Raw genomic sequence first — 22,544 nt, 5'->3', positions numbered from 1 at the left:
ATTAAATCTAGAATGTCTTAAAAAGCTAAACGTGAGGGAGTGTTAGATTACTGCACAGGGGTGGCGATGGGGAAACTGGTTCTGATTTTCTCATTCGTTTTGTCAAAAATGTCAGCAGAACTATCAATAGCACTGTTATAAGTGAAGGAAACATTTTATATCTTTCACGTATCTCACATTCATAAAAACAAGCAACCTCTTGAGTACCTTAAAAACATCAAATTCGCCTCCTCATACTTTAGTCCCTTTATATTAACACAAAGAATCGAAACATGTTTTATTAGAAAAAGTCTTTAATTTAAACATCTCTATTTTTTTTTAATTCCACACCAAACCCAAACCAGTAAACAGACTGTTGCCTGGCATCACTGAAGCCTGGGAAGCTTGACTGAGGTGTGTCTGAGTTTAGCAGCTTATCTGGGTCACAGGACTTTGTGGAAGACACACCCTTGTGCAATGAGCAGAGGTTCCTGCCAGGAGACACTGGGAAGTGGGAGGTCCCACATCATAAGCCAACCTGAGCACAGCCCAGCCAGGTTTGTCCTCAAGGAGCATGGACTCCCTCAGTACCCTGGAAAGCAGTGGTTCTGTACGTTAGCTCTCGGTAGCCACAAATACTCCAGGTTTTTGTTTTTATCCCTGAGTGTTTTTGAGCGTTCTGCTATTATTATTTTGCTCCAGTAAGACCCAGATTAAATCAAACACTCAACCTTCACCGCTGCAGACGGCAAATTCTTGACCTGCTAGTGCATAGAAACAACAAGCCTCTAGCTAAAAGAAAGCTGGCATCTTGCAGCCTCAGCTGGTGTGCGAGCTGAAGTTCTGATTTAATCCAGGTCTAATAGGCGACTTCAAAGCAGACTTTCGTTTATTTAAACTGGTGGGTCCCAACCTTTTTCAGCACATGGACCCCTGTTCAAGTTTCAAACATTTTCCCGACCACCATAAGCTACTAACCGTTTTTTTTTTATGCTGCATAATATATGGAAACTTTTTGTAAAGCACGACCCTCAAATTCTTATTGCTCAACAGTTGTCTGAGATGCACAGTGCTGTCTGTGTGTGAACACTATGTGTATTCAGTAACTAATGAGAGGGATGGTGAGGTTTTGTTGACTTCCAGAAGGGATGTCAAGTTGGGCCAGTGACCATTTTAGTCTTTAATCTGATTCCACCTCACTTATCTTTTTTGTGGACACCCTGGAGTAGCGTTAAGGACCAGCAGGGGACCACGGGTTGGGAACAACTGATTTTACAGATGTTTTGCCACGTAACGAGTAAGAACTCTGGATTGTTTGTTGCCACCGGGGAGGAAGCTGAGAACAGCTGTGCTAAAACACTTTCCAACAGTGTAAGCAAAACTGCAATGGTGGGGGATTGACGGGCAGAGTGAGGTAACAGAGTGCATCATCATCAGCTCCTTTCGCAGGAAGCATGTTGACCACTTCAACCAGCAGTCATTTTCAACAGCTCTGTGGCCACAGGTATTGATCACGTGGGCAGGGCAATAGTCTTGCAGGACATAAGGAAAGGCTCTGTGCGATTAAGGTATAAGACATACTTAAATACTGCTGGTCCTGATTGATCTAGAACAGGAGAGGTTGAGCCTTCATGCACTTTCTGCATTGTTAATTGCCAGATATGTCAGGTTGTGTAAAAAACAAACACTACATTCGATATTCCCTGATATTGCCACTCAGAATCAGGTAGAGACTGCAGATCCCATGCCTTTCACTTTCTGTGCCCTGCATAGGCGATTTTCTAGGCACCTTGATTATTTTTCATTTTCTCCTGTAGGCAAAGTGCACTTAACACCACAATAAACCTTGAATCAACAAGAAACCGTTTGCTTAGCGAATAAGCAAGAGATGAAAGACCACGCATCTTTCCTTAGACTTTGATCTCGGCACTACAAAGCGAGGAAGGGTAGCTTTCAAACATAATAAACAGGTAGAGTGATGAGTACAAAAGACTCTGCTGTCGAGAGGTCAGAATGAGAATTGGAGAGTGACAGCTTGAGGCTGAGATGCTCTTGTAACAGATTAGTGTATTTTCAGCATTCGTCCTCGTCTTAACAAAAACCCAAGTTCCGCATTACCCGCACGTTCCTCCAGTCGCTCAAATGTCCATCATCCTGCGTTTTAACATTCTAATGTTATTGACCGGCAGCTTTCAACAAAATCGGAGGCTACCATAACCTGGAAGAGGTCTACCTCAGGGCAGTGCCCTCCAAGATCATCCCCAACACCACGTGCCACCTGCCGCGGGCCGATGCCATGCACCTGTTCCGCGACCCTGTGGCCGGCGACTTGCCCTGGACCGGCATGACGTTCGGCCTCACCATTCTTGCCACGTGGTACTGGTGCACCGACCAGGCAAGTGCTCCTCCTTCCACGCGCTTTCACGGTAGAGACGCCTCCCCCATCGGGTTCCTGCACTTGGGCCTTAGGTGGGGGGGGGGGGGACCCAGGCTTCAGCAGGGAGGGAGCTCTGGGCCTCGATACTGGCACTTCCTCAGCCCGGCACCCTGACCCACCCCGCTGCAGCCCTGTGGCAAGAACAAGGGCAAAAACACTGCCCGGGAGGGGGGGGGAGAAACAGCCCGATGAAATCAAGGCAACTTGAGAAATCGCCTAAACCGAAATGTTGCACGTTGAAAAGGGGGTTCCCCGAACATGAAACAGCCCTCTGCTCTGGGACAAGAATGTGGGAGAGGGGTCCTGTGCTGCTGCTAGACAACTCCTTTATGTCCCAGTTTCTTCTGCAAGGTGCCCAAAGTGCCCCCAGGGATCCTGCCCCGCAGGTGTTTAATCTGAGCGAGCTTGGCCAAGGAGATGCCAAAGGGAGTCCGGGAGCTGTCCGCCTGACTCGGGGGTAGCCCGTTGGGGGCGCTGCGACCCTGAGGGGACAGGTGGCCGGGGCCCGTCTTGCTGTGCCAGTACTTGTGTCCCCCGATGACTGGCGCCGCGGCCTTGGCGGGTCGGTGGTAGCAGCCCGGCTTGGCGATTACCACTTTCACGGGTCCCCGCGGCTGGCTGTCCCGCTCCGCGCGGACAGTGCCGACAGGAGATCGGGACGTCACCTGATACAGCTGTGGAAGAGCAGAACGAGCGGGCTTGGTTAATCCCCAGGACTTCACGCCACGTGGGCGTGCGTGTCCCTGCAGGATCAGTCGTTTCAAATTCTGTACCTGCGAATGTCTGCATTCTGTATTATGACTGCGTACTGCAGAATAGTAAACAAGTAACGAGCTTTGTTTTCTCTGCTATTAAAGTATAATGAATTCATTTTAAATGCGAAGAAAACTGCTTTTTTGATAAGCCTGTAAGGAAAACAAACATACAACCAAATTGCATATAAATGAATCCTTTAGGAAAGGTCCCGACCTGGTTGGTATCGGAGTATTGTTACAGGATTTTAATTTCAAAAGGTTTATTAGAGCCTCAAGAGTTTCTACAGCTTAAATAGCTCTAGGCTTGTGGCAACCGTGTGAGGTTTAGGTGGGGTGTGTCATCACATCTCTGTGAGGGATGTTCTCCATAGTGACTGTGCCTCTTTCCTCATAGGTGATTGTCCAAAGGTCCCTATCTGCCAAGAATCTCAGCCATGCTAAGGGAGGGTCAATTCTGGCCAGTTATCTCAAGATGCTGCCCATGATCTTTATAATCTTGCCCGGGATGATAAGCAGAGCCCTCTACCCAGGTAAGACACTGCGTCTCAGCTCCTAGACTGGCGTCGCTCTGCTGTCTGCACTCACTCAGGCAGTCATTATACAGAGAGAGCCATTCTATAGGGAAGAAGCAGTTATCTTTGCATTGTGTAAATGAGATTACAGCACACTGACACCAAACCAGTACCTTTCAGGCAGGCAGACCTCACTTCGGAAGAGCCTTTGTGTATAGGTGGCAGGTAGTGTGAATTAGTGACGGTTATACAATCAGGGAGATGGTTGTGCTCTTTCAGTATGAGGTGGGAGGCGGCTCTCATTAGATATGCATCTGTCCAGAGAACAGAACCAGCCTGAGGGGGTTCATGACTGAGCAATCTTTCAGGTGTGGAGCACAACTTGGATAGTTCCAGAAAACATTATGAAACATCAATTTTATTATTTTATGTAATTGATTCTAGTCCTGATCAGAAAGATACCGAGATGTTTTTTTTTTTTCCATTTACACCTTTTCATTTGATTTAGCCTCTACAGAGAGAATACTGGGATCCTTTTCCTGGTCATCCTTATAGGACACACTGCCACATTTTATTGCAGACTTTTTATGGGTCTTTCCATCTATAAAATAGTTTCTTGCACTGTTAAGATTATAACAGAGTTCCATGCACCCTGTAAGTCATGCATAGTTAAAACGATATACAGTATCTGACAATGAAATTACTGTAACACATCAGAAACGACAGGTGAATCTAATAGAAATTTACACTCCAATACTTATAATCACCTATTCTGTGTGTTTTGCTTGCTGTCGAACCATGTGCTCACCTTTCTTCCATCGCTGTAATGTGGGCCCCGGATTGCTTGTTTCTGGGTTTTCTCCAACACCTTGCGGATGTCCTCCAGAGCTTTGCTGTTCTGCAACTCTTTCTTTTCTGCATGCTGGTGGGATTCGGGCCTCAGATCAACCAGTGACTGGGAGAGCCGGGCCATGCAGTTGGCTGTGTTGGGGTGCCTGTGGTCCCCAAGACGCCCTGATCCTGAATGTATGCAGTCCAAGCCATTGGCAATGAGGTCCAACCTTGACTCGGTGTTCTCAGAATCACAGCATTCAAAATACTCTTCTGATGTTGAGGAGACATTTGAATCTAACCTGGAAAGTTGGACATTGGGTTGCCCTTTGCTATCCTTCTCACTAATGTCTTCTTTAGTGCTGCCTGCTGCATCTGTGTTCTCCCCACTCTCTGGCGATGATTCTCCGTGATGATTTGTATGCGCACTGGATGTGTCCTTGGAGAGATCCATATGATTGTCCAGGTTGGAATTTCGAGTCTGGCCCTGGCTGTCTTGCGCCTCGGTTGTTGATGTGGGGTCTTTGCTTGGCTTGGTCACAATGCTGATGATCTCAGGTGTGTCTTTATTGCTGTCGTTCTTGATCACCAGCTGAATTGTTCTGGGCTTGGGGACAGGTGGAAGAGGAATGTCCACCTTTCCTTGGTCGTTCTCCGATGTCACTGTGTCACGTTGAGGTTCTGACCTTTCTGCTGGTGTGTCCTGAGTGCTCTGGGGTTGGGGCTCCGTTACCTGCAGTTTTGGAGCCATGCTGGGCTGAGCAGGGGCGGTGTCCGGCTTCTGACGAAGGGTAGCCTTCTCAGGCAGCGTTTCTTCGGGCGGTGCGAAAGGCATCTTGAACCGGATGGCCTGTGAAGTTTCAAACAGTTCGGAACGCATGAGGTGCGCCTGCATGGGCTTGTTAGTGTCCCGGATGTTGATGAAGCCGATGACGTCGCTGGGTGGGTCAGGCTCAGGCCAGGTGGGCAGGTAGGCAATCATGTTGGCCCGTTCCAGGTTAAGGAGGCCTGGGTGGATGGGGGGAGCCTCCACTGGCTCTGGTGGGGGTTTGACATTCTTCACCATGGGATTGTTGTTGCCGTTGTTCTTCATGCTGTTTTTACCCGAGGATGTCCCACTCCCCGTCTCCACTGCGCCGGAGCTCACCAGGGCGTACTTAGGGTTGATCAGTTTCCGTGCCACCGCGGCAGAGGGCGGAGGAGGGGGCAAGGACTGCGGGAGGGGCTCAGGCTCGGGCTCGTCCTCCAGAGGGATCGTGCCGAGGTCGACCCCTCTGGACAGCAGGTAGAGGTCCCGGAACTGCTTGTCGTACGTCTCCACGGCTTGTCCCGTCAGCATTGTGATGAGGTTTCTGTCCAGTCGGGAAGCTGTCCACGTGAAACTAGAACAGAAACCAAACGTTATTCACATGGTGCGTATAAATCCCGAACTGCCCAATGTTTTTTGGCGTACATGCCCGGTTTTCGGAACGGCCAATTGTGTGCTTCGTCTTGTCACGTCTTGGTCCACGGCTAAGAAACTCGTGACCACACACAATGAGGGAGGGCGGGCAGGCCTTTGGACATGCCCACCTCCGAGCCCCTCCCCTTTCCACACTTCACGGCACCGCCCTGTAAAAGAGGCTCAGTGCCAACTGGAGGAGAGGAGTGTCCCTCCTTGACAGCACATCTAGCATGCTTGCACCTAGGGGCCTGCAGGGGGGGGCGTGCCACTGAGAGCACCCTGGCTGCTGCCCTTGGTGCTGCTTAGCCAATCGTGTGCCACCACTTGGGCAATCTGTCACTGCTGGCAAGTTACATGACCCAGCTTGAACCCCTGATCACAAAGCTATACTTTCCCTAGGCAAGCAACTTCACTAGATGAGCCACTCAGCAGACCCGATTCTTATTATACTTATTATACTTTTGACAGAACCATCTCGGATTAGATTATGTACAGGTTTAGGATCTCCTATCCAGCTGTGCAGATAACATTTCTGAGAATTTTCAGTGTGACTAATGTACACCCCATTCTGGATGTTTTAAGTACTATTACTGTATGCCTTTTTCAGGAGAAACCTTCTGGAGATCCGCAACTACTGTGCTGTAGTGATGACAAAAGAATCATGCACAAAACGGGGTTTTATTCCAGACACAAAAGTAACCACATTGTCAGGACAAAAACAATGTGATAATACAAATAAGTGATTAATACGCATCCATGTCTGTAATAATGCTTTCGTTTGTGTCTGTTATTTATACAGCCCTGACTGGTTCACAGTTTGCCAAATCTGGCTCGTCTTGGGTCCTAAAGAATCTGTATTATAATACAGCTATAGGATTCAGACCCAGTTATTTCAGAAGGAATAAGAAAGCTTTACAGTACAACACAGTACTGTGAAACCTCACGCGGATTGGCCATTTTAGTAAGGAAGCCTACTTGTTAGTGGACGTCCAGATCTGTCTTTCCGTACCTGTGCTGCAGATTTCAAGATCTGCTCAACTCCCTCCCCCCACCCACCTGTAAGATCCAGACACAGCCCGGTCTCCATCAACAAACATGAACTTCTGGCTCAACATCCCGCACACTTTCTTAGACGAGTGGGTGTAGAACTCTGTCCCTGCGATGCTGCGCACTCGCAGATTCTGGGAAAATAAACAGCAAAAGATATCATGTTGAAACACATCAATGATGACCCAAATCTTGCTATATTTTCCACCAACAGACCAGTCGGCATGGGTATTTTTACTCTTTCCAGCACTCATGAAACGGTGATATTTGCCCCCGATGAGTTGAATAAAATGTTTGTACGCGTCCCGTTGAATAGGGCTGAATTGTGGTATGTTAGTTCCGTGCTCTCTGTTCTTCATCAGATTTAAAACAGCAGCAGGAAGAGAAAACCACGTCTTTTTCTTTACATAATTTCCGCAGGGTAAAAATCTTTTGCTATAGAAACAAAATCCAAATTGTGTTTCCAGGAAATGAAAATCCACTTTTCTGTGTCAACATTCCACTTTATGGTGGAAAAACGTCCCGAATAATAATTAAACATTCAACTTTGGAAACCACCTCATGACAAGGAAAAGTACCAAGGACATGATGAGCGACATTGACCTTCTTAACCAAGTGGCCTCCTAATAATCCCCATCTCTGAACTGGCTTCATCACATCTCCTCCCCACTGAGAGCTGGTGTGTGGTGAGCGTTCTGGCGCACTATGGCTGCCGTCGCATCATCCAGGTGGGGCTGCACACTGGTGGGGGTGGAGGGGAGTCCCCATCACCAGAAATCAGAGTGTACCAGAAGGGCAAACAGTAATATGAGCTTCTCTGAAAGAGAACTGGAGGTTTGTTTAGGTTGTTGAGCGTGTGGTTGTGATTAACACTCAATGATGAAAAGGGGATACAGTTAGTCTGCTAATGTGTTTGCCTTGGCTGGCATAGAGTTTGGAGTCAGCGTGGGCAGCGACTGGTGTCTGTAGCCCGTGGAAACATGGTTTATGGAACAAAGACCCCATTAAAGGTGTGAGCTGCTTTTTGGTTGCCATATTTCAGCTCGTCTATCCTGTTCATCGCTTCAGGGTTCTGTGTAAGAGTCTAGCCATTCCTGTGCTTGAGATGCAGGCACTGATAAAATCACGACGCAGGTGAAAATGACAGAAAACAGAGAGATTTTGAGATTTCTCTATTCCCGGTTCCGCTGTCGCGCATTCCCAGCATGCCTCAGATTAAGAGAATCCGAGAAATCCACGACCGCCTCTTCTTCGGCTCCTTTTCAAGTGCCCCGCGGATCACCACAGACGTTACTCATGGCGGAAAGGAAGACTTGAAAAGGAATGTTTCACCTCCCCCTATAGCATTCGTGCTGCCTGCACAGGATTCGTCACCTGTGATAATGGGTTTGAGGCAGTCATGCCTGCTGCTCCAGAAGCAGGAGAGATCAGTAGGCTTTTGGAAACGGCAGGCCTGCACACGGGTCCTTTTGCCCAGGGGCAGATCTGGCTCAGGAGGGGTGGCAGCAGGGAGGAGACCCCCCCCCCCGCCCCTCCCTTTATATCCGTGGGGGAGGGAGGGCCAGGCACACTGCCAAAACCGACACTGCTCCAAAATTAAAGTCAATCCACTCTTGTCGGCATGTCAGCAGGCCCTGCCTACAGCCATCTGAGCGTCAGTGGGACTGTGCAAAAAAAAAAAACTTTTCTCTTTGAGTGCCCAGCTTCATTTGCGAGTGGTTTATCGTCAGTCACTTTGTGCTGTTAGCACTCCTGAGATATCATCGGTATAACCTACAGATTGTACGTTAAGATGAAGCCAGAGGAAAGGGCCTGGATTACCATCTGCAGGACAGGAATTTCTGGAATGTGCACCTCCGCCCCTGGTCTGTTTTTTTTTAAAACAAAGGAGAAGGGGGGGTGGTCACGCTGTCCCACAGATAACTTGAAAGGCTATGGCACAAGCTGTCTGCGAGGGCCCTGGGCCTTTTACGATTTCTGAAGCTAAAAAACACCATGTTTGTATATGGGAGTCAACAGCAGTGTGACAGTTCTGGGCCTCAGCAGCTCTCTGTGGCTCGGGACTGGACATATTGCAGGAATATGATAGGAGGTGATCGATCGGCCTGTCTTCCACCTCTGGTTTTTAGAAACAAAGATACCTCAGGCGTCTCTTAGCTGGCCAGTGGAGAGGCGGTGAAGTTCTATTGAGGTGGCATCAGGGGGCGACTTCATTTCTCTTGTGTGGGACTGGGTTTTACGTCTGACCTTACAATATTACACATTAATGCTGATGTTTACAGCGTTAGTACACAATAACCTGCCTAATTATTTTTTGAGCTTTCCCAAGAATTTCTTGGGTTCTCTTCGTCTGAGGCCTGCTGGGAATGTGCATGTGCAGAACCAGCATTGTGATTTTATCAGTGTAATATGATTCATACATAACATGTTCTCTCTCTTTCAAACACAATGATGTGAATCCCCCCCTTTGCTCAAAGAAAGGAACCTGTGAGAGTCTGCCGAGGAGATTAAAGTCTCCTGCACCAGAGGCTAGAAGGTGGGACAGCAGGAACGGAGTGTCGCTCACCTTGAGGTGCCCCCTGTGCATCCTGGCCCTCTCGCACATCTCGAGGAAGTGCTGCACCCCAGTGCTCTCCAGGATGATGTACACGGGCACCTTCCTCTTAAAACTGGCGTCGAGAAGGTCTTTAAAAATGTCCACGTCTGTGAACATGTCCATCACAACTGCGACCACCTGCCAGAGAAACAGTATTGCTGCGTCACACTACCTGAATGAAATGTTTAAACACTGGCCCTATTTAAATGACCTGGGCCTTTTATATTCTAAAGAAAAGATAGGATATAGTGGCTTTCAAAATGAGAAATTCTAACTACTGCAGACTGCATTATTAAGTGAATTTAGTTTTATTTTCTCATCTCTAGAAAATGAGAATCGGCACTTTCGAACTTGGCATGATCTAGCACTACTGACCCAGCATTAAAGTGTTTTGCTTATTTTTTTAATGCAGATGATGACTAAGCTATTGATCATTTTCTTCCAAGAAGTCCCCAAAAAGACTGACTCAGACTTTAGCCTGAAGTAAAGGAACCACCTGAATTGTAATAGTTATTACGATTAACGGGGCGGTGTGGTGGCTCTGTGCCTGTGGCTGGAAGGTTGCCGGTTTGTATCCCACGGCCGGCAGAGGAATCCTACTCCGTTGGGGCCCCTGAGCAAGGCCCTTAACCCCAACTGCTCCAGGGGCGCCATATAAATGGCTGACCCTGCGCTCTGACCCCAAGCTTCTCTCGCTGTCTGTGTGTCTCATGGAGAGCAAGCTGGGGTATGTGAAAAGACAAATCCCTAATACCAGAAATTTATATGGCCAATAAAGTGATCTCTCTTATCATTGGTGTTGAAGACACGATGTCTTTAGAAGAAAGTTTCTTCTAAAATATGAAATCTGATTTCCCCTGTGGACAAACTGGGGGCAATCTGCACACCCTTTTGTTCAATGGGAATCACCCAGTTATTGGCCCAGGATGGAAACAGTGCTGTATGTGGAAGATTCTTTTATTAGTGTATTTTTGTCAGCTTGTTTCTTCCTTTCACTGTATTTTCTGAACGCAGCACACTTGAAAAGTAAACCTTGAGAGAATACCTTTGCCGGCTCTCTTACGCTTTTAATAATAATTCCTTACACCGATATAGCGCTTTTCTGGACACTCCACTCAAAGCGCTTTACAGGTGATGGGGATCCCCTCCACCACCACCAGTGTGCAGCCCCACCTGGATGATGCGACGGCAGCCATAGTGCGCCAGAACGCTCCCCACACACCAGCTATCAGTGGGGAGGAGAGCAGAGTAATGAAGCCAGTTCATAGATGGGGATTATTAGGAGGCCATGATTGGTAAAGGTCAATAGGAAATTTGGCCAGGACACCGGGGTAATTTTTAATGACCACAGAGAGTCAGGACCTCGGTTTTACGTCTCATCCGAAGGACAGCGCCTTTTTACTGTAGAGTGTTCCCATCACTGTACTGGGGCATTAGCTCTCCCATCCAGGTACTGACCAGGCTCACACCTGCTGAGCTTCAGTGGGCTTCAGATTTTCTGTTTAAATTCTTAAAATCTGCAGGCACAACCTCGAGGCCAAAAATATCAGAACGTACTCTTTTAGAAAGCCAGCTGTTGATTCACAATATTTGCTTTAAACCATGGAGAATTCTTGGATTGCAATAGAATTAATTTCCTCTACCTGTTAAAATGTGTATTTATTTGATATTTTATTACCTACGTGTATTCTTCTTATATGCAGTATAGAAACTGTACGCTGTGTAGTTAGTAACAGTGGGAGACTATCTGCATTCTTGCATCAGGGAAAGTTACATCAAAATTCCTAGTAGGGTTGCAGCAATTGTGCTGGCAGCACTAGCAAAAAATTATGAGAAAAGATTTTCAGGCAGTTGAAAATGCCAGAGAAAGACCTGAAATGAATCCATCCCTTAATAGTTTTCAAGATAAATTACTAATTAGCGATATTTAACTGTATTGTAAGCACTACCATTACAACAGTGGAACACCCCGACAAATGAAACATTGGTCATTCTCGTTTAAAGCTCTATTGTGCGCAAAGGTTAAAATGAAAGACCAGGCTTGGACTGTGTACAGCAGATGCACAAGCCTCGCAGTGTGGGCTAGTTTGAGCTCTATCAGACGGCCGTGCTGTAATCGACTGCCTCGCTGTGCGTTCTAGGGTTTCACTTTGGCAGGGTGATCGAGTTAAACTAATGACTTCACAGACACAGTGTTATTTCCATAGCCCTGGGATAGCTGAGCAGCTTTGAAAGAGCTGTTGGATAGGTCCTGGATAAAGAATATAGCGAAAGAGAAATCGTTTTCTTGAACATCGCCCGATAACGGGGGGAAGTCACAATAGTCAAAAGTCACATCAATTAGAAAAACAAATGGAGTGGACAGGAGCGACTATTTTTTATGTCGGTTTTATGTAGCATAGTTATAATGAAACTATCTTATGTTTCAGGTAGATGCGCTGTAGTACAGGCAGTAAATGTGAAGGTACCTACAGGACCAAAAGCCAGCTGGAAAACAAGCTCATGCCAAACAATATACCTTTTTTAGTTCGTAATAATAACAATTTATAATAATAATAATTATTATTATTATTGTTATTGCGAGTACACAGTGCTTTCCACTGTACCGCGTCTGCTGTGTTCACTAACCCTGCTGGCATATACCGACCTTCTGCGCCTGGACGATCATTTTCCTGACCACCTCTTTAATGTGCGTCTGCCCCTCCATGGGCGGCTGCGTGTACACATTGGCCCGGGTCACCCCTCGGTAGGACGCGCAGTCCGGCCAGCCCATGTCCAGCTCGGGAATGTCAATGTCCGAGCGCTCCGGCCAGTACTGCAGGGACACCGCTGCGTCCTCGCCGTCCCCCTCCTGTTTCACGCTCTCCGCGCCGGGCTGGTAGTCCTGCACGCAGCCGGCGAGCCGCTCCAGCTCCGGGTTGGACAGAAACTTGCGGACGTTGTGCGTCTCCAGCACCTTTTGGAAACCCTCGCGTCCGCCGTGCAGGAGAGCCTCCAGGGCCAGTCTCTGCTCCTCGCTGTAGAAGAACTCGGGCTTGGATTCGTTCACTCGCCAGTTCACGTTGTTGTCGTCCAAGCACTGGACCTGAGAAAGAGCCATTTTCACAGCCCCGGCAGTTTCTCTGAATTTGAAATCAAACCAAGAATGGGTTCTCCTCTGTTTTTTCCCCCCCGACTTTCTTGGAATAAGAGTGTATTCCACTTAAAAAAACATGGTTAAAAAAAAGTGTAACACGTAACAAGTGGCCAATATTTAAAAAGGCATAATCCTTGGCATCTGTTCCAAAATATTTAAGAACACGTGTTCTCCAGGCTATCTCCCTTTCTCTTTATAATAAACACGCTGGACCGATTTTTTTTTCCTCTCACGCCGCAGGTATTCCAACTTTTTTTACGGTTTATTTTTGCTTGAGTTCAAATCATAGCTGCTTATTGCTGCGTTCGGCTTCAGTTCTCGCCGTGTTAACGATCTGAGCGCATTGCCCCGGCTGAGTGTGCGTGTCTCGCATCAGGGGGCGGGGACGAGTGATGATGTGGACAGGTAGGGACGCAGAGCCCCTGTCTGCCGCGCCGCAGGCCCTGCCTCTCGCCACACCTTAACCACATGACGAGGGAGAGTTCTCCCCCGTTCCTGACTCAGTGCCCGCGGGGCAGTGCGCAGGAAGTAGGTCCTAGACTACTGTGTCTACAGTCTTATCGCCTTCGTTATTCATGCGACAGCTCATCCTAGGAAAATGAGGTCAAGGGCATTTGCCAATCAAGGAAAAAAACAGACACGCAAAAAGTTTACAAGAGTTCCAAGACTATAATTTCACAAGAACATGATGATTTACACATTCTTGTTGGCTGCTGTCAAATATTCACTTCGCTGCGTAAAAAGCACATATTTAAAGCCGTGTAACCACGTTTTTCTGTTTCATAACGTTGTTTTATGCATTTGATTTTACCAGCTACTTTTTATTCCCCCCCCCCCAGAGACAAAATAAGCAAAGAAAAGGCTTCTCATCCGAGCGTGATCAATCTCCTTCTCCTTTTCAGATGTTAAGAGAGAAAAAAAAACAAGCCGGTCGTTTTAGTTCCGAACTTCGGGAACAGGCGCTCGGTCGACAGGCTGTTAACTTTTAAACCCCCCGTCGTGGAAGATCAAAGTTGTTGTGACGGTCCGAGGTCGGATCGTAGGGGGAAAAAAACAGCCAAGGGTCAGTGTGTGTGCAGAGTCGACGTCAGCAGTCTCGACGCCTCCAATGAAGTCCCTTTAATTTTTAACTCCTTTTGGTCATTGAGGCTTCTGTTGTAACAATCCCAGCTACCAGCGCAACGCAAGAAAGATACAACCAGCTAAGGAATGTAGAGTAAAGCGTGTTTTGAATCGCACGATAAAAAATATATATATCTTAAGACTGGGAGAGAAGATGCTCAGGGTTGTCTGTTCTGTCAAACGAAAAAAAAGTTGCAATACACTTACTGCAAAATCCATAAAATATAGAACATATTGGTACTGGCTTCTTTAATGCTCACCTTTAAACAGTATTTGGTTTATATGATCCTATCAGAACATAGAGAATTACCCTAAAATACCTCAACTTTAACCTTTGTTCACATACTGAAAACGGGCACTCTTATGTTGTGAAAGAATAAAGCTTCTAAACAGGTAAGGCAGGGATCAGTCAGGTGATCATGGGCGATCAGCCTAAGCTTTGACTTGTGGTGTCTTCCAGACTCAGTGGGCTGTGTGGATCCAGAGGAGTGTGTCAAGGTTTGTGGTGCAGAAGTAGGCTGCTCCAACATCGCCTTCCCCAAACTGGTCATCGAGCTAATGCCCAGCGGTAAGGACTTTCTCTGCCGTCCCCAAGGCCTTCAAGGTGACATCATGGGCAACTGCCAGTCTATGATGGCATCGTGGCAACATTGTTGGTCCAAGATGGCATTATGGGCAACTAGGCCAATCTGTGATGGCATCATGGGTAACTTTGTTGGTCCATGATGGCATCATGGGTAACGAGGCCTGTCCAAGATGGCATCATGGGTAACTAAGCCTGTCCAATGGCATCATGGGTAATTTTACTGCTCCAACAACAGAGACAGTCTCAAAATTACTGAAACACCTGATGTTAATCCTACGAGGTGCTGCTTGCTTTCTCAAGATTTAGAATATTGAAATAAAAGCAGTTTATTACAGCCGTTTCGATGTTCAGTAATCCAGCCTCATAGAAAATCTCTGCTCCAATGTTTGTCACCAGGTTTCATCCCCATTTTCTTGGCCTGCCTCACTTTTCATGGTTGAGGATGATTAGTATTCTCTGTTCACCATTTTTATTTTCCGAAAAACATCACCTCTTTTAAAATACAATTGGCACTCATGGTGACTTCACTAGATTCTGACATAGCAAAACATACTCATTGCCTTCTGAGTATATGATGTGTTATTATTAACAATAATTGTTTAAAATATCACAGTTCTGATGATTGTACATTAGATCTGTTCTGCTGAAAACAATTCTATTAAACAGCTCATTCAGCGGCTGCCAATAATAGATGCTCAGCCGTGTGCTCATACTGTATATCTGTCAGCTGGAAGACTGAATCATGTCTTATTTTTGGTGATCAGAATCCCCTGCAAATTCTGCTTGAGGGACTGATGTGGCAAGACACTCAGCAGCTCTGCTGTTAAAGTGAGAAGCAGCTTCCTTGTTTTGTATTAGCAGAACTTTAGTGCATTTAATTGGGAAACAGAATTGGCCAAAGCCAAGTTTAAAGGGGCACCAGGTGATGAAACTTCAGTGTTGGGGAAAAAACACTGAGCGCTTTGAATGGTGGAAAGGAAAAGGCATCGGGGATTTTGGTAAAAATCTGATTACTGTGAAGATCCGTCCCTTGTCCTCACCCGTCGTCTCCCTGTTCTTCCTCTCCGCGGTCTTCCTCCACCCCGCCCGGCGGCAGGCCTGCGCGGGCTGATGATCGCGGTGATGATGGCGGCCCTCATGTCCTCCCTCACCTCCATCTTCAACAGCTCCAGCACGCTCTTCACCATGGACATCTGGAAGAAGTTCCGGCAACATGCCAGCGAGAAGGAGCTGCTGCTCGTGGGGAGGTGAGCGAGACCCTCCTGGACAGCTCTGGGGCAGTTGTGTGTTACCTTTCCTCTGTGCACACCACACACAGTGGCTCCATAGAGGCCGAGCCGCCTGTTGATGCATGATGCGCAGTGTACAGCACTATTTTTACTTCAGGAAACCTCAACAGTAGGCTTTGATCTGTGCTCCTTGATTGCTGTAAGTTTAGTTCTGTTCAATTTGCAATTGCCATCCGATGTTTTCCTTTATATACGCCTATAAGTCCGAATAACCAATTCACAACTCTGTTCAGGTTCCACCTGCATCTTCCTCGTAAACGTGTACTGTCACTCCACAGGACTGATGGAGCTCTCACTGATGGGAGTCTGAGCTTAAAGACACCCTAGTGAGCTGCCAGTAGGGTATTTCTGGATATAGTGAGTTGGGACCAGATCTGACCCATCGATTCTATAGTGCTCCATCTGCTCTCTGCAAGTAAGCCATTGGTTAAGCCTCTTACTCTTAGGCCTCTCAAACATCTGCTTTTACTGATGTGTGTGAAAGCCCAAGTTGGTCAAAACTGGGGCAGAAGTGTCGAGTTAGTTGGTATGCAATGGTGGTGATCAGGCAAGCCAACATATACTTCTTATCCAGATAGTGTAACAATCAGAAGTGTGGCCTTGAAGTGTCGGGGGTGTATATGACTGTTTTATTATAACAGATTGACTTACAGCAGTTCAGGTGCACTGCAATACTTGTGCTAATGGGCATGCTCGGAAGTGCTCAGTGACCAGTGACGAGCTCCACTGCTGTGACATCAGGGCACAGTGGTCAGGCAGTAGACTGTGGTGATGTGGTGTTCAGGGTAGGTGCTGTGTCTCACAGAATCGTGACCGTGATCCTGGTGGCAGTAAGTGTGGTGTGGATCCCCATCCTTCAGAGTGCCAACAGCGGGCAGCTGTACGTCTACATCCAGTCGGTCACCAGCTACTTGGCGCCGCCTGTCACCGCCATCTTCGTGCTGGCGGTCTTCTGGAGGAGGACCAATGAAGCGGTGAGACCATGCTCTCTTTCCCTGGGCTAGACCCCCTTGAATAGGCACAAAGCTGAGGCAGCTGAAGGAAAGGAAATATCACATCTTCACCAGATGTGCTGAACAACATAGAATCACAATCCAGCTGTGATGTAAGAGGTGGGATCAGATGGGCTACAGAATGTAAGGTTTTATTTTCCACCATTGGCCACCATCTATGATATTAGAAGACTGGGATTGGTAAACAAAAAAGTCATATTTCTGTGAAATTAAAGGCCACTCAGAGCAACCTACAGCATCTTACTGGTGGGTAAGACTGAGGATATAAGCAACACTTAAGCATAAGCATTTAAAACAGTCCTTTGTGCAGGGACATGAATACCCTAGTACTCCAGACATTGTTTCTCATACTTACTGTTTGCAGTGTCCCGATTGCTTCACTATTTGTGGCTGAGGATAAAATCAGACAGTGATGTTTTGCTTTTGAACAGAAGGTCTTCCTTCTTTTCGCTGGGAAGAGCCTGTAAATTGACCAACTCTGTGTAAAAGCTCACAATTGCAGAGTAAGAACGGTTCCATTTAGCACCTAGCTTGAACCCCCCTTGTTGTGGAGTTTGTTCTCATTTGGTTCTGTGTTTTTGGGGAAAAAGAATAACATGAAAGCATCAAGACATTTTGCTTAAGTCCAGATCTTTGTCAACATCATGAACGCTGGTGAAATAGTGGTTATTGTATGATTGGGCATCTTAGTACTGGGTATGCAGTTCACCCCTTATGAGAAATAAGAGCAGTTTCTCCTGTGTGCTTTTGTTGTGATCCTTTCTTGAAACTCGTGTGCAACTGAAAGCTCTCATTTTGCTGGCTGTGTTCAACACTCAGTATTTTTAAAGCTTATTAAAGTATTCCAGGATGCTATCGATGACTCACCAGGCCTTTGTTTAGATGAACGCTGTCAGGCTGTGGTATTTGCCCCCCTGACTCACAGCTGAAGTGTGTTATCAAATTTGCCTAATTCTCCTGACAGAGGCATGAGATTCTGATGTAGGTGATTTCTGTTGACAAACCTGTACTCTTGGGATTATGGATTATGGATTAATAATAACATCACTTTATTAACCCTTTACAATTTCTTGCATTAGGAATTATCTTTTCGCATACCCCAGCTTGCTCTCCATGAGACACACAGGCACACAAATAAGGAGAGAGCCTGGGGTCAGAGCACAGGGTCTGCCATTGTACGGCGCCCCTGGAGCAATTGGGGTTAAGGGCCTTGCTCAGGAGCCCAATGGAGTAGGATTCCTCTGCCGGCTGGGGGATTTGAACCGGCAACCTTCCAGCCACATGCACAGATCCTTAGCCACAGAGCCACCGCTCCGCATTATGGATTATAGAAAGTTTTTAGCGTGCCTCAGAGGAGTCTTGGCCCTCCAACTGTTGTAAAGATGCTCTTACAAATGGAATTTATGTTATGTGAATGTACTTTTATTGCAAACTCGAAGATGAAGATGACAGTACTGTAGATGCACATATATAATACATAATGTGTCGTGTCCTCTAATATGTTATTACTAGGTAAAGTTAGGACACTAGTTCAATGAAGATGGGCTATAATTATAACACGTTTCTCTATGAGCTAATGCAGCACCAGCTTAAACAAAACATCTGAAAACTTGTCTTAAACACCCCAGGGGCGAACATTTCTAGTATATAATTACATCTCTCTTGTTCAAAAATGATGCGTTTTTGTGGGCTTTAAGCCAGCAAAGCCTTGTACAAAGCCTCTCCCTGATAAAGACATATAGCAAAGTCCTCCTGCTAACACTCAAATCATGTGCACAATTAGTAAAAAAAAAAGTTTTCTTTCTCCAGTGTTTAATGAAATGCATAAAGTCTGAACGACTGTGGTTCCTCAGGGCAATGCCTAGTGCTGAGAAGCTATTATCTTCTCTCACTTAAAAAGCCAGCCTCTTCACTTGCCTCTTAATGACTAATACCTTCTACCTGTGCTTAACCCCCTAGCTTTTGAATAGAGTTTTGTTCTTTAATGTATTCATTTTTATTTTTATCCAAGCAACATGTACGGACAGATCTATGTTGAAAAGCCTGTGTGTGATCTATGTGGAAATGAAATGTCATAGTGGTCTATTTCCAGCTATATGACCTGCAGGGTCTTATATATAGCATCCGATGTTGGTCCTTTTGGGTTTATTACCTTATCTTGGGCTAGTTTGAAGTGGACTGATGGAAAGCCACAGCAGTATTGAATGTTTCTTTTTCTGCTTTATCAGTTTGTTTTTTTCACAAGAGCCTGCAGCTACTACTAAACCCTGAAACGGATCAAACTGGTTTGAGGTGGGAGTCGGTGTACCTTAACAAACGGGTCCCGCGCTGTTTTTCTGCCGGCAGTGGGTGGAGGGGAGTCACACCAGGGCTCAGGAGAGAAAAGTCAGGGGTTGCAGTCCTACAGGAGCTATTGACACCCTTTTTCAAAGCAAACAATTAAGACCTGGAAAGAAATGCTTGATTTAACAAAGCAAATAATGCTATTTGTGCAATAATTTCTGTGAAATACACATAGCTTGCTGCTTTTTGTAGCACTCCGTTGATCAGCAAGGGGGCCAGAGCTATGGGCTTTAGTTATGTGAGGTTATTATGTGTTGGTTCTGCTTTCTACTTTCAACCCATTTGTTTTCAGCATTGCTAACCCTGGCTGACCAGATGCATTTTTATTTCATTTTCAACACCCTTTGCATTCCTCGTTTTTTCTTCCTGGAAACAGCAGCACTCTGTTTACAACAAAGGACAGGGAACCCAACACAGACTGGAGTTCCTCCTTCGCCTCAACCCCACTACCCTTACTGTATCGCAATGGAAATGTGCCGATTTCTTTCCTTTCTGCCCGTTTTCATTTTCATTGCATGAAGCTTTTTCCAGTGTCGTGCCTGAAAGGTGTTATGCGTGATTATTAAAATATAGCAGGTCTCGGAACACAGTTGCGAAAGATCAGGTTGAAACGCTGGCGTGCAGACATTTCCTTACCATTTGTTTAAATAGGAGAACTTGTGACATTTCCAGAGGAACAGAGCTGCAGGGCAAGCGTGAGGGTGTCACAAACAGCTTTGTTGATTGTTTGGGATGAGCTCATTCTCTGAAATCAGGTTATGCTGTATATAGTAATAATATCATAACACAAGCAGGCACATCCTCTGCAGCTTTTCAGTGCCTATCCACTGTCTTGCAGGAGCTGCACCTCGTTGTAATTTTGCACAGCACATTCAATGTATATCCTCCAGGTAGGGGGATCTCAAAGAAGCGAAGATTCACTGAAGTACAGAACAGTTTTCATCTGCAGTTCTGTCTTTTATTCTAGTGCTGTATTTCTAGGCCCTGTGCTTGAATCAGTCTATAGAAATCAGCCCTGTTTAATTAAAGTGGTAATAACAGAATATACGTAGGAAGCACAGTTCCTTATGTTTAGGACAGGGGCTATTTCCCTGGAAATAAATCCCATCACAGGGCATTGGCAATGCTTATTGACAAGCTGTTGATATCCGGCGAGAGGCAACAATTGATCTCAATTGGTCAATATTTCAAGTGGTCGTGTCTTCATAGTAGTAGATCTAACAGGAAAAGCAATAGTAAGTCATTAAGCAGATATTTTCACGCACCTGTTGCAAGCAGGGACTTGAATATTTCTGGTAATAGACCTGTGCCGAAGGCCTGTTGGTAGGCCTTGTCGCATGATCTCTTATGAGTGCTTTTATATTCACTATTCACTCACTTGTTCATCATCATCTAAGTTTAACACCATCCATCATCCCAGAGCACACGTAAAGGAAAGGACATTGATTTAGCATTTGTATTTAGAATCATTAGTGAGCATTCTCATTCGTGTATTTGGTATTATCAGTGTAATTGTATTTGTAGATCCACAACATTGTCCTTGTCTCCTCCTACTCCTGTCTCTTTCTGCCATTTTGTGTCGAGTTGCAGATCCTGCAAGTTCCTAGGGCTGGAGCTTGAGGTATTTAACCTGGCACTCATGGGGTAGCAGTCTGGTCTAGTCACAGTCTTTGTCTGGGTAGTGTCACCTGGTCCATGTGCTGTATCACAGTTGGGTTTTAAAGGCCTTTTAAAACAGTTACTGGGGAATTCTCTGCAGAACTACAGCTTTGCTCTTTTTTGTATGATTTGTGATCTTCCTTTTGTAAATATTGTTCCTTGCACATGAGCAGTTTTTTTTGTATTTTACTGCCTTACTGCCAGGCAGAGTACTGTAATCACAAGAGCCTTTTACTGTACTTGTTTGTTGCATCTGACAAAATATGGCTTGAACGTTTGCTGACAAAGTGTGCTCTGCAGATTAACTTGATTCCCGGTGTTGTTTTGTCTTCAACTGTCTGCATGCTGGCCAAACTGTGCAGATAACATTCTTTTAAGCTGAAGAGAAAACAAGAGCATGAAACAAACATCCTTCTGTACAAGAATTACCACTGGCTGCTGAAGGTATTTCTTTGTAGATTGGTGACCGGGGTCTGTGTGACACCTTGGTGACCCTAGTCTAGCAAAGCACAAATACATTACACCTTCAGTTCACAGCTGCTGTCTGTTCTTGTTGGTGTGAATGGGCTAAAACCCTCTTTCTGACAAAAACAGAAAAACCTTGAACCTTGGAAAACTAGTGTGGCCCTACAACAGCAGGGGAAGAGATGTTGACTGCATGCTGAAATATACTGTAGCTTGTGAGGCACATTCCTGGGCAGGATTTCCTAGTCCCCATTCTCATTTAACATTCCAAAAGTTCATTCCCAAAGGTTCATTAATTCTTCGGAAATGCTGTTTGTTGTCTGGTGGTGCACGGTGGCTCATCGTTTAGATCCCAGAAAATGTTCTTGAATGCAGTGAAGATTTATAAAACAAATGACTTGCTATATTAAAAGAAAAAAACTAGACTGTGAGGGGATCTAGCCAGCAGCCATATCACCCTGCAGCTCACCGCTGGCAGCCCACTGAAGCCCAGCAGGTGTGAGCCTGGTCAGTACCTGGATGGGAGACCTCCTGGGAAAGGTAAGGCTGCTGCTGGAAGGGGTGTTAGTGGGGCCAGCAGGGGATGCTCACTCTGTGGTCTTTGTGGGTCCTGATGCCCCAGTATAGTGACGGGGAAACTGTGCTGTAAAAAAAGGTGCCATCCTTTGGATGAGATGGAAAATCGAGGTCCAGACTCTCTGTGGTCATTAAAAATTCCAGGGTGTTTCTTGAAAAGAGTAGGGGTGTAACCCTGGCATCCAGGCCAAATTTCCCCCTGGTCTTTACCAATCATGGCCTCCTAATAATCCCCATCTATGAACTGGCTTCATTACTCCGCTCTCCTCCCCACTGAGACCTGGTGTGTGGTGAGAGTACTAGTGCATCATCCAGGTGGGCCTGCACACTGGTGGTGGTGGTGGAGGGGAGTCCCCATTACCTGTAGCGCGCTTTGAGTGGAGTGTCCAGAAACGTGGTTTATAAGTGTAACGACTAGCCATTAGATTTGAGCTGGGAAACACTGGATTTTGGGAAGCATCAGATCTGCTCTTCACCCTGTAATGACAAGGTCTCTCTCTCCCCGGTGGCAGGGTGCATTCTGGGGGCTGATGGTCGGGCTGGCGATCGGCCTGGTGCGCATGATCATGGAGTTTGTGTACCCGCCCCCGCGCTGCGGCGTGCTGGACCCCCGGCCCCCCGTGCTGAGCAGCGTCCACTACCTGCACTTTGCCATCATCCTGTGCGCTCTGACTGCTGGCGTGGCAGTGCTGGTCAGCCTGCTGAGCGCCCCCCCCTCCGAGGAGCAGGTCAGTGCTGCTGCTGCAGGAGAGGG

General features: G+C 46.4%; 2 protein-coding genes across 2 annotated transcripts in view; one reads left to right on the top strand and one right to left on the bottom strand.

Moving 5' to 3' along the window:
• slc5a10 (solute carrier family 5 member 10) overlaps window positions 1-22,544 on the top strand; it is a 42,213-nt gene that overhangs the window by 13,975 nt on the left and 5,694 nt on the right. The window contains exons 8-13 of the mRNA XM_088936332.1: window positions 2,169-2,374; window positions 3,566-3,701; window positions 14,320-14,427; window positions 15,542-15,692; window positions 16,540-16,708; window positions 22,303-22,518. Coding sequence (XP_088792458.1) covers window positions 2,169-2,374; window positions 3,566-3,701; window positions 14,320-14,427; window positions 15,542-15,692; window positions 16,540-16,708; window positions 22,303-22,518 — 986 coding nt within the window. The remainder of the gene's footprint in view (window positions 1-2,168; window positions 2,375-3,565; window positions 3,702-14,319; window positions 14,428-15,541; window positions 15,693-16,539; window positions 16,709-22,302; window positions 22,519-22,544) is intronic.
• LOC148818454 (scaffolding CK1 anchoring protein G-like) lies at window positions 276-13,086 on the bottom strand. Its single transcript, XM_088936331.1, has 5 exons — window positions 12,249-13,086; window positions 9,572-9,739; window positions 7,015-7,139; window positions 4,492-5,896; window positions 276-3,090 (listed from the first exon to the last, which is right to left on the bottom strand). The coding sequence occupies exons 1-5, from the start codon at window positions 12,699-12,701 to the stop codon at window positions 2,731-2,733; spliced, it is 2,511 nt and encodes an 836-aa protein (XP_088792457.1). The 5' UTR covers window positions 12,702-13,086; the 3' UTR covers window positions 276-2,730.

The sequence above is a fragment of the Atractosteus spatula genome, chromosome 18 (assembly GCF_055471065.1).
Source record: "Atractosteus spatula isolate fAtrSpa1 chromosome 18, fAtrSpa1.hap1, whole genome shotgun sequence".
Lineage (NCBI taxonomy): Eukaryota > Metazoa > Chordata > Actinopteri > Semionotiformes > Lepisosteidae > Atractosteus > Atractosteus spatula.
This window is presented reverse-complemented; position numbering and strand designations above follow the sequence as displayed.

What these genes read in the sequence shown, in the direction of transcription:
- LOC148818454 (XM_088936331.1), bottom strand. Translation starts at nt 12,701, where the DNA reads ATGGCTCTTTCTCAGGTCCAGTGCTTGGACGACAACAACGTGAACTGG. An exon ending in TGATCGTCCAGGCGCAGAAG is followed by an intron (nt 9,740 to 12,248) that starts GTCGGTATATGC and finishes TTTCTCTGGCAG; the next exon opens with GTGGTCGCAGTTGTGATGGA. An exon ending in ATTACAGCGATGGAAGAAAG is followed by an intron (nt 3,091 to 4,491) that starts GTGAGCACATGG and finishes GCTCTTCCACAG; the next exon opens with CTGTATCAGGTGACGTCCCG.